General features: G+C 43.4%; 1 protein-coding gene across 2 annotated transcripts in view; it reads left to right on the top strand.

Annotated features, from left to right (window-relative positions):
- ndst1a (N-deacetylase/N-sulfotransferase (heparan glucosaminyl) 1a) overlaps positions 1-21845 on the top strand; it is a 51601-nt gene that overhangs the window by 23852 nt on the left and 5904 nt on the right. For both annotated transcript variants that reach the window (XM_050041944.1, XM_050041945.1), the window contains exons 2-10: positions 9355-10372; positions 13133-13615; positions 14358-14445; positions 14815-14969; positions 16809-16994; positions 18153-18281; positions 20227-20409; positions 20655-20751; positions 21015-21138. In XM_050041944.1, coding sequence (XP_049897901.1) covers positions 9827-10372; positions 13133-13615; positions 14358-14445; positions 14815-14969; positions 16809-16994; positions 18153-18281; positions 20227-20409; positions 20655-20751; positions 21015-21138 — 1991 coding nt within the window. In that variant the 5' untranslated portion in view covers positions 9355-9826. The remainder of the gene's footprint in view (positions 1-9354; positions 10373-13132; positions 13616-14357; positions 14446-14814; positions 14970-16808; positions 16995-18152; positions 18282-20226; positions 20410-20654; positions 20752-21014; positions 21139-21845) is intronic.

Below are 21845 nucleotides of genomic sequence, written 5' to 3'. Positions count from 1 at the left end.
CAGGATAGGTTTTCTCCGCTGAATAGGCAGTTGATTTGATCGGCAGACCCTGCAGCATGAAACCACACTGACAAGTACTGTTATCTCTACTCGCCCCTTCCACTCAGAACCCAGCCCACCGCCCCACCCCAACTCCCACGCTCACTCACACATTCACACATACACACACACACACACACACTTATACACACACACAAACAGACGTGCCTTATCCACGAACACTATGACTTTCACCTCAGAGTGATGTCCATTGTGTGTATAAGGAGAGACCCATTACGAATCCTGAGTCCCAATGGAGACATTGTGCTGCCCGCCATGCTCCCTTGTCCTTCAGCAGCGTCCTGAGATGACAGTAGATAAACAATGGGAACAAACAGTCACTCCCACCAGCATTGATCCGGCTCCCTCGCCCCCCCCTCCTCTCACCAACAACGCCACATTGATTCCACCTACACTCAATTTATATGAAAGCCCCCGTGCCCCACCTCCCTTTTCTACCAGCACTGACAAAAATGATAAATGACCAACCCCTTCCTCCCTCTGCCGCCACCTCCCTGTGCCTCGCGTTGGCTGTCCGATGCACTACAAGCCTATTTCTCCTCTCAGAAATCCAATAGACTGAGGGCCCCCCCTTTCCTCGGAAGTGTGCTTTTTCTTTTTTTTTTTTTTGTAGAAGTGGTTGTTCATTGCCTCAGGTCCTTTCTATAATTTCCACACATAAACGTGCCACTGCTGTAATTTCGAGCCTGCAGGACATCCATATGTATGATGTCAAACCATCAAAAAAGACCAATGAAGGAAATTATTATGTATTTCAATTGCGCACACCGTAGGATCTCCTCTCCCGTGGCTGCTGGCTAATAGCCTGCGATGCCACTCAAAGATGAAATCATATATGCAGAGCCTCCAAAGTGGGGTCAGTTATTTCTCTTTTCTCTGATTAATCTGTCTACCGCTCAGTAACATGAATAAGATTGCAGTTAATTTAGATGTGACACCTTGGCTGTTTGGATCTGTCGTCATTTGTGAGTGATAATGGGTCGACTCTCTGTCTTAATGGAGTTTCAGCTTCCTGCAGCATCTCTATGTGTCTTTTCTCCGTGCCGTCCCTGACTCCTTCTCAACTGCTAATAAAAGTCTGCAGTATACAAATTATATCTTCCATGGTCTCCGCTGTTTTTTTTTTTTTTATTGTACAGATCCAGTGTCCCCATGCCTGTAAATGGGGCACAGAGTGTCTATAAATAGATACACTGTGGTAGCGAGCTGCCGGTGGTTATCAGCAGCAGTTGGGTGTGTGTGTGTGTGTGTGTGTATATGCTTGCGCTGTGCTTTTTATGTGCTGCGTGGAGGTGATCGAGGCTATTGATGAAGGTGTTGGCTCCACTCTCGGCACTCTAACCCACCACCCAGAGGAGTAATACCGTTGAGGAGAGTCTCCATTTCACATCTCTGCTCCACCGTTCCCTAATGACTCTTCTTTGCTAGGTCTCCACCTCGCCACAGTTTTCCCATGGCTCCCACAGCTCATCCTCACTGCTTTTCACACTGTGAGGTAATCCATTTTACACTTCCTGCCACTCTCAGATCCCTCCTGCTTGAGATCCTAGATCTAAAGAGGACGGGAGGTTTGGGAGCCTATTCTAAGATGAAAAAGACTCTGAGAGCGCCATGTATATTTCATTCCCTGCCCTGTGTTTTTATTCATCCCGGTCCTAATCGTCCCCACATAATGTGAATGTGTAATCATGCTATTATGCCATGCCCGCTCAGGTTATCGTCATGGAGGATGATATCTGTGTTGATGGGATGTGACATGATCTCCCCTAATGGGAATCTAAGAGTGGGATCTTTGTCTTTCTTGTGCTGAATATACAGTACAGCCGTGGTACAGAAATGCCCCAATCCTCTCTAATTGTCATTGAGCACACTTTAGCTGTCGTTCCATTCTGCTCATAATTGCTCTTAGGAAAAAGATTGCACTCCGTTGTCTGGATTTGAAGAGGAGCCTCTGTCTCTTTGTCCCATTACTGTGTCAACGAATAACATTGCAATCATTTCAATTACGACAGCACCGGGACCGAGGTCTTCAAGTAGGGCCTTGAGATGTAATTGGAGGGGCACGGGCGAATTGAGGAAAGGCATTTTTCTTCTGTGAAATTGCCTCAGTCTTGGGGACAGTAAATTGAGGTGCTGAAAAATGATGTGATAATTCAGCCGCATGGTTTGGTAGGGGAAATGGTCTGAAAGTCACTTTCTGGAGAATTAGAAGGCAAAACTACATTTCCCTCCCGAGTCCTCTGTCCTTCACGCAGTGGCATGAAATGAATTGATGAGACAGAGGGAGAGGGAAGTGTCGGTGTAAATGTTTGCAGCTAAAATGAAGCTGCCTGCTTGTGCATTCAGATTGGCTGAAGGGTGGGAGGCTCGAGCTGGAGTGAAAATACGGCACCACGTTCCACGCTATTTCATGGCCTAAGCCTTTAATCGCAGCAGCCACAATGGATGCATAAAATGGAATTCAAATTTCAGATTGATTGATTCTATATTGATGAATGCCAAGGCTGGCTTAAGGAACGAGAAAAAAAAAAACTGCGACTGTGGCTTTTTTTTTTTTAAATGTAACCTCTTTAAGAAGGCGAGCCCTTGCTCCTCTCATGTGCCTGTTTGTTGCTTTAGATGTGCTTCAAAAGAAATATGAAAATTTTCGCTTTTTGAAGTTTAATCTCTCCCAAGAAAGGGTAGGAGGCTGAATGCAAATACAGAAATTTGCTTTAGCTTTCCTTCTTGCTGCTTGTGGTGGAGAATTCCAGCTCACTGGTCTTGTAGCTGTTGACGGTGGATGAGTAATGCATGCACCATTTTCTTACAAAACTAAGAGTAAAGATGCATTGCATTTCGACCTCCGTCTCAATGCGGCATTCAATCCTCACCCTCGTCACTCTATTGTGTCTCGTTTCTTAATCCCTTCAAGGCATCTCACACAGTAACAGAGCTGGCATAAGCACATTTGGTACTGTTTGCAGTGTCGAGATTAACAGGATTACAGATTAGGGATTACACTGGCTTCATTCTTACCCATTGTTAACCTTGACCCATACTCCCAGCGAACAATTCAAATGGTTTGGCCAAAGTTGTTTTTGTCTTTTGTTAAGACCTGGAGTGTTTGCACAAAAGCTCAGTAATATTTGCTCAGGAATAAATACAAACAAAACCCACGTGCTTTGTTGCGAGGTGATTTGGATTCTTCTAATGAGTCTCTCGGGTCTGTCTCCGCTGTGATCGAGCCACCGTGGTGCACGCACATCAATACACGGACAAAGACAGGAAAGTGACAGTAGCCTTTTGATGAGTGTCCTATGGATTACTGCCCTCCCTCTATTTCCTTCTGCACAGTTTCCATGCCTCTGAGCACAACGCAACTCCGGCGTTTCCATGGAGAACGTGCGGTTGCCAAGGCCTGTGGTGATTGAACACAGAGGGTCATCGTTTATTTCTGTCAGTCAGTGGCGAGGGGACGGATTCGGGGAGAGAGGGGGCAGCAGGGGGAGAAGGGGATACTGTTGGGTCCCGAGGGGCTCCAAAGGTCCAGCTCTACTTTACAAGTTTATTTGTCGAAGGGATCACCCACGGCCGGTCTGACTTTGGTTGACAGTGTTAATGTACCGACTCTCCTCACAAGCCCCGGGACACTTGGTCTTATTCACACTTTAAAAGAAGTGCAACAGCAGTGTCGGGGAGGGCGGGGGAAGAGTGAACAGGACGTGCAAGGCTACATATGGCCAACCTTAGCGTTGTTTATCCAGAGAGTTGTTACAGCTGAGGACCAGGCTCCAGTCCCCCTGTTCCTCATCGTCTCTCATTAATCTAGCAGTATGGTTCTGGCCTGCTTCCCATGATGTAGAGGGAGCAGGTTTTAGTGACCACCCACCCCGAGGAAAAGCATTAGTTTATCCCCTCGGCCATCACCTGCTATTGTTTACGCCTCCACTTCATTCTGTCACCATCTTTCAGCAGCTATAAAATAACGAGGGGACTATTTTAATTGATGTTTTCAAAGCCCAGAGATGGATAGTCGCCTCAGGGTTGAATTTCTCGCTCATTTCTCCCACCAGTCTTTTTTTTTTCTCAAGGTTTGGTAGTCGCTCATCTTGTCTTTTCCTCTGCTTTTGTCACCCTTCCACTCATGTTCTCCTCTCCCTTTGTTGCTCTTTGTTTTTCCCCTTATTGGTCTGTCTGCCACCTCCATTTAGGGAGACTTTTAGTCCACGTGTGCAATTACACAGCTCAATATTCAGTCTGAGCTCTTTCCATCTTTGAGAATGAAAAGGTTGACGATCAGATACGCATTAGTCTCCATCTGCCTCTCCCTTTATGCATGAGTTAAGACACTGACTCTCTTTGGCAGAGTGAAACACTCCGGTCTCCGCGCACCTTTTGGCTGCTCTTTACCTTGCGGATGTGTCTACTGGCTACACCTCTCATCAGCCAAACATGAAATATTCATGTTCTCTTTTCTTCCTCCTCTACATTTTTGCATCAATTATTTTGGCGGAAGGAGGACGGAGATGTTTGCGGTTGTATCTTGGCTTCTTCTAAGGTATACATGGCACAGAGAGTAAGAGACACATTAGGTGAGATGGGCATGCAGACATTTGAGATCCATTAGCCATTATTCTTCTCCGTCAGTGCTATATTCTCATCTCCATTATAGTCTAATGTATTGTACTCTCTCTATTTAGCTGGCTTGATCTCAAACACTAGCTTCACACTCGGGGCCTTGAGCTTTCCCTCTATTTGTGTCAGCTGCTCCTTTACTCCCCCTCTCAGGCTGTCACCCTCGCCCCCCTTCCCTTCCATTGGTAGTTGCTCTCTGTATCTCAGTCTGAAGGTCAACATTGGGAGGCGGTCATCGCTGCTGCGAATTGGGCAAGAAGTGAGGCTTTTCTGTGCCTCTGCTCTGTTTGTGTTGTGTCACTATTTAATCTGCTGCCGAGCCTTGTCAACAGTGTCATTAGAGTCATGGCCGAGCTCATTGTCTCCCCGCAGACGGAGATAGCACGTCTTCATTCTGATGAATCATTAACAGAAAATGACTTTAAGGAAAAAAAAAGTGATCTTAAAGAGTGGAGCTGAGTGCATCATTATTGCATTATGAATGAATGAATGAATAGTTTATTTCAGTTACAATATACAATACTTAAATTATGTGCAATCAACTGATAAAAACATTTACATACATATTTGCACTACACATTTTCTCACAGCAAAATTTAACAAGCTCTGCAACCGAAAAAGGAATAGGCTGAAGCCGAGGCTTATTTTTGCCTATCCTGTACAATCCATAAGATAACCCAGAATATCAGTAATACAAAGAAAAAAACAACAAAATTTACTCTAAATTCTTCTTCTTAATCATTTCACAATTCAGTCATTTTACATTGTAATCCTTAATTATTTTACCTTTCAATGTTTTTTTGAAACTCAACAGAGATCTACACAATTTCAACTCATCACTAACCCCATTCCATAATTTAACTCCCAAAAATGAAACACATCTGTATTTAACATTAGTTCTCACATTACTAATTTCAAAGACACTCAACCCTCTTAAATTATATATTTTTTCTCTTAATTTAAAAAATTGTTGAATACAGGTGGGAAGACTTTTATTCTTTACTCGAAATAGTATTTCTAATGTTTTCAAGTATACAGTATCTAAGAATTTTAAGATGCGAGACTATAAATAATTTGTTAGTGGTTTCACGATAGGAAGCTTTATTTATTGTTCTGATAACTCTTCTCTGGAGTTTATTTATAGGGTCTATATATGTTCTGTATGTATTTACATTATCAATAAATTATTCTCCTTTATCAATATACAATATGCAAAATGCAAAATCACATGTAAGCTTGTTGAGCAGATGACCAAAGTAACAAACCACGGCTCACTGTTGTACCTAATATGAGACAAGCTCTTTTGTGAAAAACAAAAAAGGTTACTTGCTCATAATTATTAACTTGAACAAAATAAAGTTTCAAAAGAGGAAATGAATATGGCATCGTGATATGATTCTGCTGCTAGTGCTAAAATCTATCATCAATACCCCTGTGGCATTACAGAGTTTAGAGCTTACTAGTGCTATTGAGTGATGTTTTAGTGAGTGGGGAACTGTTCTGTGACATGATACACATTCATGCTGTGATAGTTTTACAGCATTCCAGTGATGTACCTGTGGCAGTGGAACGCCAACAAATGCAGCAGTGCACCAGCAGAGGCAGTGGAGATCACCCCACAAACTGATATGCACATACTTTTCTTGATTTGAACCACAAATCAAATTTTCCTCTTAAGTTATAGCTCCTGTCTCTGTCCAAGGACATTTTCTTTATATTGCCAGGAAGTGAATTGTTTCCTGCTTTGCACATAATTTGTGCAATCTTAAATTCCTCCAGATCCCTTAATTTCAATGGACTTTAAAAACAGGCTGTTAATGTTTCCCAATATCCACCATTGTGTTCTGTCCTTATGGCTCTCTTTTTGTAGTATTCATAATGATTGTAGGGTGCTTTGTAGGTGCTGCCCCATACCTCCACACAGTACTTCAAATATAGTAAATCATGTGAACAATACAGAGTGTACAATGCTTTATGATCTATAACGTTTCTTGTTTTTCCCAGAACTGGAGCGCTCCTTGCCAACTTTGCTCGCGCATATTTTATATGAAGGTTCCAGCAGATTTTGTGGTCCAACATCACACCCAGAAATGTGTATTCATGTACTCTTTCTATGATAACATCATCAATCATAACTTGTAATGGTGTGTTTAAGATTTCCAAACATGAGTTAAGTTTTGTTTCAAATTTCATGAAATTTCTTTTTGTCAAACCACATTTTGAATTGACGCATTTCTGTTTTGACCACCTCCAAAAAGCTGCTGGATGTTTTCCCCTGAACAGGAAATACTGGTGTCATCTGCAAATAAGACAATATTTAATATTCTTTATACATTATATATGTCATTTATGTACACAACAAATAATTTAAGACATTATACTGCACCTATCTGCAAAAATTGTTGCCAGATTCCTATACTATACTGAAATACTGAATTTAAACAAACTTTCATTATAAGAAAAATCTACAGTGCACCTTTTGGTTTTAATAAGTTTTGCTGTATCTGATATGCCGATATATTACAACTATTTGGCCGATAACCAATACCGATATTGATATATCCACCTTCATCCCTACCTAATTTTAGTGATCATCAGGTCTCTCCTGTAGTGGAATTAATGTTATATTATCCATGCATACTCTTATTGTGATGGTGTACCAGCAGATAAAGACATAAAAAACAATGCTTTTCAATTCATGTAATATATATTCATTGTGCAAAATAAGAAAAAGCGCGTTTCTGATGTTTGATTTTAAAGCCAATTTCAGCCGATGATGTGCTGATATTATCGCGCATCCCTATAAATTGATTAATTACTCAATTAAAATACCAACAGATGACACAATTATGCATTTCATCCTCAGATTCTGCTTCGATATATATATATATATATATATGTATATATATATATAATACAAATTCATGCCCAACCCTTACAACTAGCATTTGGTGATGAAAGACCTCATCAATGAAAGTTAGTTAGGCCTCGGTGTCGTGTTAAAAGTTGTCTGCCCTGTCTCCTCTTCTGCTTGACTGCTTGCAGCAGCAGTCACTTCCTGTGGCTAATCATACTTTGATATGCCATGACACGAACCCTGGCTCCCTCAGAAACGAACAAACAAGGTACCAGGGGGATCTTCAAGCGACCAGGGCTGTTGGTTTTTGTCTGCTCGGCTGCGATACATTCTCTGAACGCCCACAGTTTTTTCACGGCCTCTCTTTACATTAGACTCTGCCTCCCTGCAAAGAGGAAACTTGGACACGACTCAGAGAAAAAGAAGTGTGATTTTATCCACCGCACTCGCAGGGAGATTTAAGGCGTCCTGTTAAGCTTAGCTGGGAGGCTCGAGGGGGCAGCGCTACTTGCCAGAACGCTGACCTTGATTACATTAAAGGGACACTATATGGGCTGGATTTTTTTTCCCATGCAATACCGTGTTTACATGAACGATAACTTCAATAATCAAAGCGTTACCTGCAGGGAGTTCTGTTAGAACTAATGTATGCAATGATGTGAAGTTTATCTCCAATAAGGCTGTGAAAAATCAATAACATATTGATTAGAATGCGATCAGATGGATGATTGCAGCCCATAAGATTCCCAGCACTGAGCATAGTATGGCCTCTCTTGTATTTTTAATGTTACTCACCTTTAATTAAACCTTGGTTTATAGTGTTGCTAATAAACCCTTTGATGGCATTATCAAATCCATTTTATGTCTAATTTGTGTCTGATGAGTCTTGATGGGTTTGGTGGTCACTGTTTAATGTCTTTGGGTTGAGAGGGTTGTGACTCAATCTAATGTGGTATCTAGGGTTTTATAAAGGCTTACGTGTGTGTGTGTGCATCTCGATAGCTCTCCAGCTTAATGGTCAGAGCATTTCCTTGCAAAGGTAATGATGCTCCATCTCGGTTCTCCACCAGGCCCCTAAATGGAGAAATGATGTATTTGTAAGTGACTAGCTCACACTGTTCTCATGCTGCATCTTGTACTTTTCTCACTCCACTTGATGGAGACTGACTAAAGGGCTGGTATATTATGATAGGTCTGCGGAGGGTATGGGGATGTATATTGAGTGTGATGAGGGGGTTTTCTCCCAGAGTAAAGGAACCACTGTTGCCAGGTCTGTCTGTCACTGTCTTCCACTCCTCTGCTCTTGGATCGTTTCCCTTCTATCAGCTTGCTTTTCTCCCTTCTGCCGCACTCCATTTCGGTCTCGATACTGTTGAGGATTTGAGGGAAATAGAAGGCGAGTGTCCCCGCGGGTGATGGCTTCACTTGTATGCAGTCGCACAGTCCTACTGGACTGAATCTGGAATTGGCTCGCCTCGAGGCTTTGTTGTCACTCACATTCTGCCTATTGATTGTGTGGAGGCTGCGTGAGCGAGTGGTTTTTGTGTGTGTGTGTGTGTGTGTGTGCGTTTATGTTTGCGCACACAGGGGTTAGGAGCGTGTGTGTAGGGGGAAATTGGCAGCTCTTACTTTGTGTAGGTGAATGCAAGGACTACTTTGGAGTGAACTTTTGGAGTGTTGGCACTGACAGTATACACACGTCTCCCACACACAGCTAAACCCACACAACAAAAGAATGCAATATGTCGTTTGTTCTATAGGAGCGGCTGCTGCGCTTTCAGATTTTGACATCATTTTCTTCTGTCTTGCTGTTTTTCTAGGTGAGGAGATTCGATCCCGAGGGAATGGTGCTGCTGAGATGACCTGTGCGACATTGCTTTTCTCAAGAGATCGTTCTCCAATCAAACGAGCGGAGAGAAATCTACGCGGGACATGGTTGGCGGGTTAACATGATGGACAGGTGATGGAGTCTTCCATCATCTTTCTCCACCAGTGACTTGGCCTGCCAGCCCTCCCTCTGAGGCATAAGTGTGTACCAGCGGTCCAAGGCCCCCTATTTCTCTGCCATGGTGACATAAGCGGCACTGCAATATGAGGGAGAGCCAACGTGAGACCGTCTCATTTCTTTCTCCAGTAGCTGCTGCAGCTGCTACTTTAACGCCGTTTGTGTTTAGCTCCATAACAAGACTGACCTTGTCGTGAATAATCTCTGCCTGCTGTTTTCTACCCACACCGAGAGAGACTGTCCCCGTGTTGCTGGGCTGGTGGGGCGGAGCGGTGTGGCGCGAGACGATGCTGGGATGCGTGACACGCCTCCGTCGGCTGGTCCGTCTCCTCCCCCTGCAGACCTCCCTCCTCCTCCTCTTCCTCTTCTGCACTGTCAGCGTCTTCATCTCAGCCTACTTCCTCTATGGCGTCAAGCGGGAGCTGGAGCCTTCGGGAGGGGGCGTGTCCGGGGCCGAGGGAGCATCCGCCGACTCCGATGACCCAAGGGTCACTCCGTCCCGGCTGCTACCTTTGCGGGGCGTCTCAGGGGGCCCCGGGGTGGATCCCGGAGGTGCCAGGACAGATCCTGTGGTTCTGGTGTTTGTGGAAAGTCAGTATTCTCAACTGGGTCAGGAGATCGTGGCCATCTTGGAGTCTGGCCGGTTCAGGTACCGGACTGAGATCTCTCCCGGTAAAGGAGACATGCCCACATTGACAGACAAAGAGAGAGGGCGTTTCACACTGGTGATTTATGAGAACATTCTCAAGTACGTTAACTTGGACGCCTGGAACCGAGAGCTGCTGGACAAATACTGTGTGGAATATGGAGTGGGCATCATTGGCTTCTTCAAGGTTAGGACAACACCACACTCCCTCTGCCTCCCTCCCTCTCTCCCCTCCCTTCCTCCCTCCTCTCACTCACACCTTCTGCCCTGTCCATCTGGCTCCACCGTCTCTAAGGAGATGGGATTCACAGGGTTGGAAAGACCTGCCTGGTTTAATATCACTCAGTCCCACTGCACTGTTTCTCTGGTGTTCTATCTATTTCTTGTTTTTCTTTATTCTGTAATCTGGTCTCCTTCACTCTTCTCGCCCAGTTTCTTGTTTCTCTTCTTTCTTTTTTTTCTCTCCTTTTGTTTTAGTTTGTCTAAAGTCTGCAGCCTCTGTACCTCTTTCTTCTTCTGTATCTCTCTCACTTTATCTCTCGCTCTCACTTCTCTCTCTTTCTCTCTCAGTAATCCCGAGCTGAGCCTGTTTGCCCGAGGCCTGTTTTCAGGTCTTATGGTTTTAATCACCATCTCTGAGCCATGGGAAGAATATAGAAAGAGATGTGGAGGCATGGATGGTGGTGCACTGATGTTAGGCGGTGTAGGTGAAGGTTAGGAACGAAAGCCTGGTGGGATTTACCGGCTATTGGGAGCGGAGGAAGTAGAGCGAGGGTGTGCATCCCAATGACCTGGACACACAGCGCTGCTGCTCAGCTATCTGAACCAAACTGTTTGCAGTGGAGGCCAACTGATACCTGTATGCCCATAGCTTATAGCTTATTACAGATATCTCTACAGCTTGTGTGTTTGCCGATAAGTAAGAAGAAATTGTGTACAGAAATGCAGCAGATACTTTTGAGGTAAACAGTGTCACCACTACAGGGATATTTTTCAACTTTAAGATAGTGCCTTTGGTTCATACCTTGGTCACAGTTCTTATTGGCAGATTTTAAGCATCCAAAACGTGTGTATGTTAAGCACCATGTTTTATGGTAAACACAGTAGGACCTCTTTACCAGCTCAAAAACCGTATGTATCATTGTTTTATTAGCTGGATCTCAGCCATAAAACATGGTTGAATACAACTTCATATACTCTATCTGTGCCCCACCAAGTGTATCTGTTTCTTAAGTACTATTCGGACGGGATTAGTTTTACAAAGGGATGTTGGACTAATGTCAGTTTAGCACAGGATGTCTGTAATATAAATGGCCGATTCGCACGGGAAAAGAAATCTCCGTAATTCTACCAGAGATGGGAGTGGTAACTCGGTTTGTGCCCTGGCGTCACCTCCCTGTCGGCATGTTGCTTCCTGTTAGCATCAGCTGAAGGATAATAATAATTAATGATAAGCCCAATATGAAATATTGCCCATGATCAGGATTGTGTGTACACAACGATTAGCAATGTGGATTTATATTAGGCCTACCTAACACAACCTGAAGTCTCGTGGCTCTGAAAAGTGCTTTCTTCTCGACCTTTTTGATTGGTCTCCCACGTAGGGCTATGCGATCATTAGAGGAATGTCCAACAACACCGAATGCTTCTTCAAGCGCCTCCATCATCAAAAAAACGCGAAAAACTAGTCGTAAACGCGGAAAAAATTGTTGTAAACAGGACGTGACGAAATATTTACTTACATTTTTACAGAGGATCGTGTTCGCACAGGATTATTATTACCCAAGGTATTTTCTCCGGACCATTTTACAGAAGGTAAAAGTCGCTGTAATTTTTACTGACATTATCCGTAATGATTACAGACATGGCGTGTTCGACGGGACTAAAATCCCTGGTAATAATTACTTTAACCCATGTCTCCACGTTAAACTAATCCCGTCCGAGTAGGGCTTTAGTAAGAGTAAGAGCTCAGTCTAATTGAACCCAAACATTAACTACACAGTAATGTCACTACGTAGATTTTTTTTTTGGTCTGTGAATTATGTTTTGTATAAGAAGAAGAATATATTTTGTTAACACATAGCCCATAAAATATTAAAAATACAAAATTTTCCCTTATTTGGTGAATTAACAGTGCTTCATGGTCATTTCCAAATTTTCTAAATGTCCAAATGTCCAAGACAAGTCATATTTGTGGCAATTAAAATATTATATAATATAATAAACATTATGTTTTGATAAGGTCAGAAGAGAAGAAAAGATAATTATCAAATTAAATTGGTGAATTTTGCAAAAAACAAGGTTTAAAGAATAGCTGATTTAGTTTTTTTAAAATATGCCTTTTAAAGATATTCCTAAAAATAAATATATTTAAAAAATCAACTAAGAGACTCACACAGAAGTACTCCCTCTCCATCATCACTTTTGACCCACTAGAAGTGTGTGTGAGAGTGTATTTTTCTGCAGAAACTCTGCCCTCTGCCTGTATTTCTTTATTTTCTTCATATTTTTTGAGCTAGGGACATTCTTGGTCACCACCCAGTGCATGTAAGGTTTAACTTTATGATGCTGTATCTAAATTTCAAGTGAGTAAAAGTGCAGGAGAAAGTAGGACTCCCTGGCAGTAGAGATGTGAGAGGATCGGAGAATGACACATTATGGAGAGGAAATTTCAATGAATAATCACTGAAACCCTGGGTGTTTGAATGTTAGAGGACACAGCAGGAGGTTATTCATTTTGACTGCAATCTCGGAGCTCAGCAGATTGAGCATAGCAGGTAGAAGCTGCCGCATGCCTTCACGTCTGAGTAGGCCTGACATTCCTTATTTCACACATGATTGGAGAAATTGGGGAATTATATCCAATACATTTCTGTCTTCATCACTCTGGTGTATGATGAATGTGTGTGATTTCTCTCTCTTGTCTCTGTCTCTCTGTGTTGATCAGGCCAATGAAAACAGTCTGCTCAGTGCGCAGCTGAAAGGCTTCCCGCTCTTTCTTCACTCTAACTTGGGTCTGAAGGACTGCACTGTCAACCCCAAGTCCCCCCTGCTCTTTATCACACGATCCGGGCAGCCCCTGCCAGGTCCTCTCCCTGGGGATGACTGGACCGTTTTCCAGTCCAACCACTCAACGTACGAGCCCGTGTTGCTGGCCAAGACCCAATCAGCTGAGAGCATTGCATCGATGGGGCAGAACGCCGCTCTGCTCCCGTCAGTGGTGCAGGACCTGGGGCTCCATGATGGTATCCAAAGGGTCCTGTTCGGCAACAACTTGGTCTTCTGGCTGCACAAGCTGGTGTTTGTGGACGCTGTGGCCTTTCTGACAGGAAAGAGGCTCTCGTTGTCCCTGGAGCGCTACATCCTGGTGGATATAGACGACATCTTTGTGGGGAAAGAGGGCACACGCATGAAGGTGCCTGATGTAAAGGTGAGTTTGTGCATGAGTTTGAGAGTGAACAAAACCTTTATTAGATTACAAACTGATTCCACTTATGTATGTATTTTCAACAACCCTTTGCTAAATTATAAAAAATTGCCTCGCACATGGCATGTGCTACCCTCTGCCAGTCATACAGAAACCCTGTCTTCTTGCTCCTCTTCTCCTTTTGAATGCGTTCGTCCCAGTAGGCCGCTCAAAGCTGACAGGCCCCACTGCTCACACTGTCACAGAAGCTCCACAGCAATGAATATTTCAGGGGCCCAGAGACATTCAAAGAATGTTGAAAAGCCTCCTTGCTTGCGTCCCCTCAGAGCAGAATAGACCCCCCTCACATGTGGAGGCAGAGGGTGTACAAAAAAGATAGAGGGAAGAAGCATCAAGCCTCCTCACTGGCAGCGCAACAGCAAGCTTTTAGGAACGAATCACACCCTGACAAGACGGAGAAATCTGCAAGCGTGAGAGAGGGTGTGTGCTGGGAGTCTCATCCAGTGTGGAGATCAAATGAAACAAACACCCGAATCAGAGGAGAGAAAAATATCAAACAGAATGAAGGAGAGGAGTGAGGCAACTGGGAGTGGATGTTGGATGTTTACCGAAAGAAACTTGCAGAATGAAATATGTATGTGGGCACGCGTGCGCCTGGGTGTTCACGCTTCCTCATTAATGCACTCGTGCACCAGTATGAGCACAACGTGTATTGACTCACTTCTCTTTCCTCCCACCGTTTCAGGCCCTTCTGGAGACACAAAGGGAGCTGCGCACCCATGTGCCCAACTTCACCTTCAATCTGGGCTTCTCAGGGAAATTCTTTCACGCTGGTGAGATGCAGCCCGTGAAGAGAACCTTTGCTACTGTTAATTCAAGCAGAGATAAGAACACGCACTAAACTGAAAGAGATAACACCTCTATGTATTGAGTCACATAATTTTAATTTCTCTACTCCTCTTCTTCTCCTTCATGCCCTGTCTTTATTTCCTCTGCTGTTAATCTCCCACATGCTTCACTTCTCCCTTTGCCTCTCTGACTTTCATTTCCTCCCTGACCCCATTTCACCTCTGCCTCCTCTCTGCCATTGGCCATTTTTATCTCCTCCATTTCCCTTTCACCCATTACCTCTCGCTTCTCTGTTAACCTCTCTCATTTCCGTCCATCTCCTTCCTCCCTTCCACGCTCTCTGCCATGTCCAGGATCTGATGAGGAGGACCTGGGAGACGACCTGCTGCTTTCCTACGTGAAAGAGTTTTGGTGGTTCCCTCACATGTGGAGCCACATGCAGCCCCATCTATTCCACAACCAATCCGTGCTGGCCGAGCAGATGTTGCTCAACAAGAAATTTGCCATGGTGAGTCACAGGAGGGCGAAGGTCAGATCACAGCTTTGAGTGAGCACTGTGATGAGAGCTGTGCTTGCTTATCCTATCTTCCTTGTTCAAATAGGCAATTTTAAGCAAAGTGTTCACACTTTTCAATAAGCTATGATCTGTAAGATTTCTGTCCTGGCTGATTTGGCAATACCTCTGGTTACCGAGGTAACAGCAAGTGTGGTTTAAAAGTACAGAAAAACACTACTTGAACAGCATCTTTGTCAGTAAAACAGGAAGAACATCTGTTCGCAGTGCAGCTAACAAAGTCTGTCGTTTTAAATGTTTTAGTTTAATAAAAAATAATTGCAACTGCGATCAGATTTTCTGCCTAAAACAAGAAGTTTTCCACACAACAGGAGGACACAGTGGAGTTTGTTAGCTTGCTGAGGTTGAAGATGTGCAGCCTGTCGCCTGCAGCTCCTCATCTAACAGCTCATTGTGGCTGCTCCTTCTTGTTCCATTACTCCCTCTGCAATTATTAAATATGATCCGCTGACAGAGAGAGGACGAACATGGGCATGTTTTTCACTCCGTGTTTCGCCTGTTGAACGCATTTAACATGAAGCAGCAACAGCAGGCCGTTCCATTTGCATTAGCAGTAAATTAATACAGCTTACAGCTGTAAGAGAGTAAACAGTGGGGCAATTATGCTGGATCACAGGCATGCATCATTTTCCTGTGAATCCCTTGTGTTTATGTAGACAATCTGAATCCAGTGTGGGAGTGGTGGACTCTGCCACTATCAATAAAAACTACTGTATAGAGAGATAATTTAATGTAAATGCATTAAATGGCTGTGGAAAATCTGCTTGAGCATAAATAATATCAACTAGGAAAGTGCAGTCAGCAGAGTGCAGATCTCTGCCAGGTGTGTCTGGGGACATGTGGGTGGGGAGCAGGGAGTGCAGGGTAGGCTGTGTGTCCAGCGTGTGCGCATGACAGTAGTGGAATGAAGAGGAGACAATAATGCAGGTTACATTATCGAGGTGTTACCAGAGTTGACAGGCTATAAAACCTCAGACAAAGTGTCCAATAAAACGCCTCCCCACCTCCCTCTCCCCTCCCAAACAAAGTAGAGTTAATAGATTTGCTGCGATTAGCTCCGGCGACTGTGTCACAGCCGGAATGCAGCACAGCTGCGCCCGGTGGAATCCAGGGGTTACAGTCAAGATCGGGTGGAGATAACAAGAGCAGGGATTTATACATCTCGTATTGTGATTAACTTTAGAGGATTATAACATATCGGGTATGGAATTAATCTGCAGATCTTCTAGTTCAGAATGAGACCAAATGTTCTATGGATGTCAGGTTTTGAGCCATGACAAAGGCCAAAATGTGGCCTGCAACAAATGTTAAGGACTGTTTTTATCTGAGCCGTTTGCTGGAAATGCCTATCGTTGTGTGATTTTATCGATCACTTGTGGCCTGAATCGGCTGACTAGGAGGACCAAGAGTCAGCAGCAAGTGATGTTGTAAAACAATCAATAAAACGAGTTTTCAGAAATTGTGAATAACCGTAACCATGACAGGTCCTTTAGCATACAGTCATAAATGTGCACAAAAGATATTAGGCTGATGCCTCCAGTAGTTTGCAAGGTTAGCTGCGGACAGACAGATACACACATGCAGGTCACACACCACTTAATGAATGACCCCCTCCAGGCGTAAAACTGGCGGAGATAAAAAAAAAAAAAAGGGGTTTGATTTCATGAAAATTTTAACGATTATTTAGCTACTATCTCAGGAACATAATGGATTGAACTTTATATCTTCGTTGCCTTGCCCCCTAACTCTCACTCATGTATTCTCAAACTTCAGGAGCATGGGATCCCCACTAACATGGGCTATGCGGTGGCGCCCCACCACTCCGGCGTCTACCCTGTCCACATGCAACTGTACGACGCCTGGAAGAAGGTTTGGGGCATCAAGGTGACCAGCACAGAGGAATACCCACACCTGAAGCCTGCCCGCTTCCGGCGAGGTTTCATCCACAGCGGCATCAGCGTAAGGCTACTTTTCATACACAGCAGGCATCCGTAAGGCCTCATTATCTTGTTACCTCTGGCCCGTTGCTTTGCCTCCTCTTGGCTTCTCAACATCCACTGCCTTCTCAGTTAATAATCCCTTTCAGGGTTCTCTATCTCCATCTACATAGGCTATCCTTCATTCATTAATTATCTCTCCATCTCCACCTCCTCCAGTTCTTTTGTACTTATTCTTCTCTCATGGCCAGCGGCTACTCTGCATCCTGTCCATCCTCTCCGCCTCTGCTTTCTGTAAGTCTCGTCCCCGAAGATACTGAACGGAGTCTTATTTTCATTTAGCGTAAAACACTGAGACAACAGAAGTCCTGAAAAAGGCAATCATCTCATTAGGCTTGCTGGGCTGTTGTATTCTTCCATAGACTGTGAGATGATAGTGCGGTCTTGCACGAGGCACCTGTCTGAGCTGCGCTGCCCAGCAGGCCTCAGCTCCGTAACGAAGACTGACATCTTTGGCAACGGCCGAGCAAGTGTCTGCACACAACCAATCGCTGAAATGTCAACACCCCGAAAAAAAACCCTGCACTCTATTCAACTTCAGAGCTGTAGTCGATGCTGAATAATACAGTTATGAGAGCAGAATTAAGGTTGAATAGATTACATTCAAGAGGTTCAAAAGAAGAAGAAAAACTCTTATCTATTTGTTTCCCAGGTTGACCTTCAGCGCTGATGGGAAACAGTGCCGCCTCAGTCCAGTTCCTTTGTAGTTCTGGCATTCAGTCGGCCTGTGTGGTCTCAGAGCTCTACTCTCGTCCTTGAGATAGCGCAGTCTGAATGGACAGTCTCCACTGCTTACTGATGATTGATATTCAGTTCCCCAGACACTCCAAACTGTAAACGCATTTCCATGAATTTCCATATAGACTCAGAGTGAATAAGAGGTTTGCTTTGGCTAGATGAGCTGCATAATATGAATGTTATTGAGAGCAAACAATGTGTGGGGTAACCGCCTGGAGTACTGACAGCTCCGCTCTCTGTGGAGATCTGATGGTGTGTGTGTGCGCGTGTGTGTTTATACGTATGAATGCATTACTTTGTGATTTCTTTTTAATGTGTGTGAATGTTTTCAGTTGTTATTTTTTTGGTCCTTTTGGTAACTTTGTGTTTGTCTATATTACAGGTGCTGCCCAGGCAGACGTGCGGGCTTTTCACACACACCATCTTCTATAAAGACTACCCAGGCAGTCCGAATGAACTGGACAAGCTCATTAATGGAGGAGAACTCTTCCTCACTGTTTTGCTGAACCCTGTGAGTCAAAACACGCATCCAAAACACAGCAGAGCTTTTGTCTTGCACACTTGGAAACCCATTTAACTGGTGGTGTAAACTGAAATAGAAACGAAGGACGGGACAATGACTACTCAGTGACTCATGCAGCGGAATAGTCGGCATCGTGGTTTCTCTTTTTACACTACTGTAAAAGCTTCTTTTATTGACGCTGCATTCGTCAGTATGTTTTGTTTGGGATGATAAAAAAGGGTTATTTTTTAGTACAATATCTGCAGCAAATGTGACCCTGCCTAGTCTGCAAATGATTGTATTCCTTTCAGTGTCAGACCTTTTGAAACCAAACATCCAAACTGTGGAATTAAGCATCTTTTGTTAAAGCAGTCTCATAATTGCTTGATCTTACCCTTATATCTGTTTCTCCACAACTCTTTAATAAGTGGACCTATTATGCCTTCCCTTATTTTCTGTCATATACAATTTTACAATGTCAGATATTCATATTAAGTGTGGCCAAAGTTTCAAACAATGAAGCAGCGTATGTAAAAGTAATCCCTGTGAGTGCACACCTCAGGCTTCAGACAGTTCTGAATACTCTGTTTCCAACTGTCTTTTCTACTCTCGCTACAGTATGATGTCACAAGCCCCTTTTACACTGCCAGATTTTCCGCGAATGTTGGGCTGTTTTGCCGGCCAGCTGCGAGCGTTTAGACACACAGAGTCGGATTGGCGAGTTGATCCGAGGTGCCCAATTTTCCGCCTCGTAGGGTAGTCATATTGGCGGAACCCTTTTAGTTTAAACAGACCAAGGCAGCCTTCAGCAACGGGAGGGGCTGTTGATGACTTATGGGAGGAGCTGTTGATGACGCCACACGTGTGACCCACTGGCAGTGGATAAACAGGAAACAGCTGATAGCAGGAATTAGCGAGCAGCTAGTAGCAAGAGGGAAACGCAAACCTGGCAGACACTGTTAAGATGAGCAACTGGGGAGACAAGGCATTGCGCGCTCTCCTTGTCCTCGCAAGCGAAGAGGCCATTAACCGTCAGATGACGGGGACGGTGAAGAACAGGTCGATTTATGAGAGAATCGCTGCCTGACCAGCCGCGGCTTCCCTCCCACGTCACTGTTTACGTCACACGCTGAGCTACATGTTTTGTTACTTGCTCACGCCCCCCATTGCCCTGAAAAAGGCACATTCTTTATAAACAACAACATTTTGCCGCACTCCCCGATTTTGTTTTTATACTGCCAATGCTGAAAAAAGACTGATTGGGCTTTCCTGCAAATTTGCACAGTTCCTATCTAAGTTCCTACTGTTTTGTTAGTGCTTTATCAGTGACACCGTCTCAGTTAAGGAACAGGTTCACACATCTTAATGTCTGTCGTAAAACAGTAGTCAGGTGCACATATGAACATTGCAACAGGTTATCTTGCTATAATCTTTCCTCCTGTTCATACAGACTCTGAAGAGATCAGTTTCTAAAGCTATTACAGTGTCAGCGATGGAACAAACAAGGACAGAATCAACAGGAAATGAGCTCTTAATGCAGTGTGAATATGGGAACCAGACTTAATATATGTTAACCTTTAATAGTTGTGCTGCCCTAATGCTGATGAGGCAGCTTAAATCTGTGTAGTGATGGAAATGGTTGTCTTTTTTAGGTGGGCAAGTAATGATTGTTGTGATTATTTATTAATCTGCTTTTTGATTAATCAATTTATTGTTTAGTTTAATTCAGAATAAAGCAAAAAAAAAAATCGAATAAAATTCTCACATTTTAGAGGCCACAACAATCAAATGTTTGGCATTTTTCTGTCAATGGACAAATCAAGTTGTCGACTAATTGTTTCAGCTCAAGCTCAATTGATATAGCACATATTTCTAATGAGTGTCATTTGCACAGATCATACCGCCCTCATCCCCTATAGTAAATCTTATTCTGCTTGTTCCTTCCCTGTCACAGATTAGCATCTTCATGACCCACCTGTCCAACTATGGGAATGATCGCCTCGGCCTGTACACCTTTAAGAGCCTGGTGATGTTCCTCCAGACGTGGACCAACCTGAAGATGCAGACCCTGCCACCTATTCAGCTCGCTCAGAAGTACTTCAGCCTGTTCCCCTCCGAGAGAGATCCACTGTGGCAGGTGATGATGATTGAATTCTTTTATGAGTAATGAGTAAAAATACAACGGTGATTAGTAATACATTGTTTTATTGTTGGAGCGAGAGCAATGTCGTTACCCATCCTCACATATTTCATTAAATGCGCCTGTGTCCGAAGAACAAAGGTTAACCTGCTTTGTCTTGTACTGTGTAATTGCCATGTTTGTTAGAATCCTTCAGAAACCACACTTTAAACAAAAGATTGTTTATCTTTCTGCGGCTACAGGATCCTTGTGAGGACAAAAGGCACAAGGACATCTGGTCCAAAGAGAAAACATGTGACCGTTTCCCCAAACTGCTCGTCATCGGGCCTCAGAAGACAGGTGAGACGTGATGCTTCGACACCCCCTACAGGATGACTCTGGAAGTCATCATTCAGTTCAAAGCCAGGAGCCGTGTCATGTAATAGCAAAGTGGTTTCAATGAGGTTTTGATTTTTTCTTTGAAAATCAGAGATGGTAGAGCAGATAGCGATTTGTTTTGAAGGTTTCACTGTAATGGGATTTGCACTACCTTAAACCTCTTGCTCTTTTTTTCCCCCTTTTTCATCTTGTCTGCACAATGTGTTGTTTCTTTCCCCTCTCAGGCACGACAGCACTCTACCTGTTTCTCGGCATGCACCCAGACCTGACCAGTAACTACCCCAGTAAGGAGACCTTTGAGGAGATCCAGTTCTTTAATGGGCACAACTACCACAGAGGCATTGACTGGTAAGAGACCTCACACACACCTCAGTCTTTTATAATGTAGCTGGGCTGCAGTTACCAGCTACTGACCCCTTTTAAACAGCTGTATATTCAGATATGACTTCTGGGCTTAATATTTTTGAGTGTATACTTGTTGTTTTTGCAAGTTCATTAACTCTCTTCTCCAGCAATCCTGCAAGCATTTGAATTAGGTTAAGTCTGAAACTAAGTTTGAAAGCGAAGACTCTCTGTGGCTTGAGGAAGTAACACTTTTGGTGTTGGTGTGTTTATTTCCCCTTATTTAGCATTCATAACCAGCATAGCATTTTTTTAACACACTAATTTAGTTGTAAAAACTCCTATCTATTGTAGGTGTGTATACTGTATATACTGTAGATAATGAATGACAAATACATCTTCATAGGAGAAGGTATAAATGCTGATAAATACTGTACTTTAATAAACATGTCATTGTTGAAATTAAGAGTCCTGCTAAAAACCATTTATTCAATGTTTGCAGACTGCTTATAATATAATTATTATAATATTAATATAATATTAATATTATAAAATAATATTAATATAATATAATTTATAATTATAAATGCTACATATGGGGGCTTGAAGTGTTTCAGATGGAGGAAAGACGCACTCCACAAATGCAAATAATTATGTTTGTTAAAGTTAGTAATTGCTACAGTAAAATGTAAATATACAGGCAACACATTTCC

Source organism: Epinephelus moara, chromosome 4 (assembly GCF_006386435.1).
Source record: "Epinephelus moara isolate mb chromosome 4, YSFRI_EMoa_1.0, whole genome shotgun sequence".
NCBI classification, from domain to species: domain Eukaryota; kingdom Metazoa; phylum Chordata; class Actinopteri; order Perciformes; family Serranidae; genus Epinephelus; species Epinephelus moara.
Note: the sequence above shows the minus strand (reverse complement) of the source record. Positions and strands in the feature narration are given on the sequence as shown.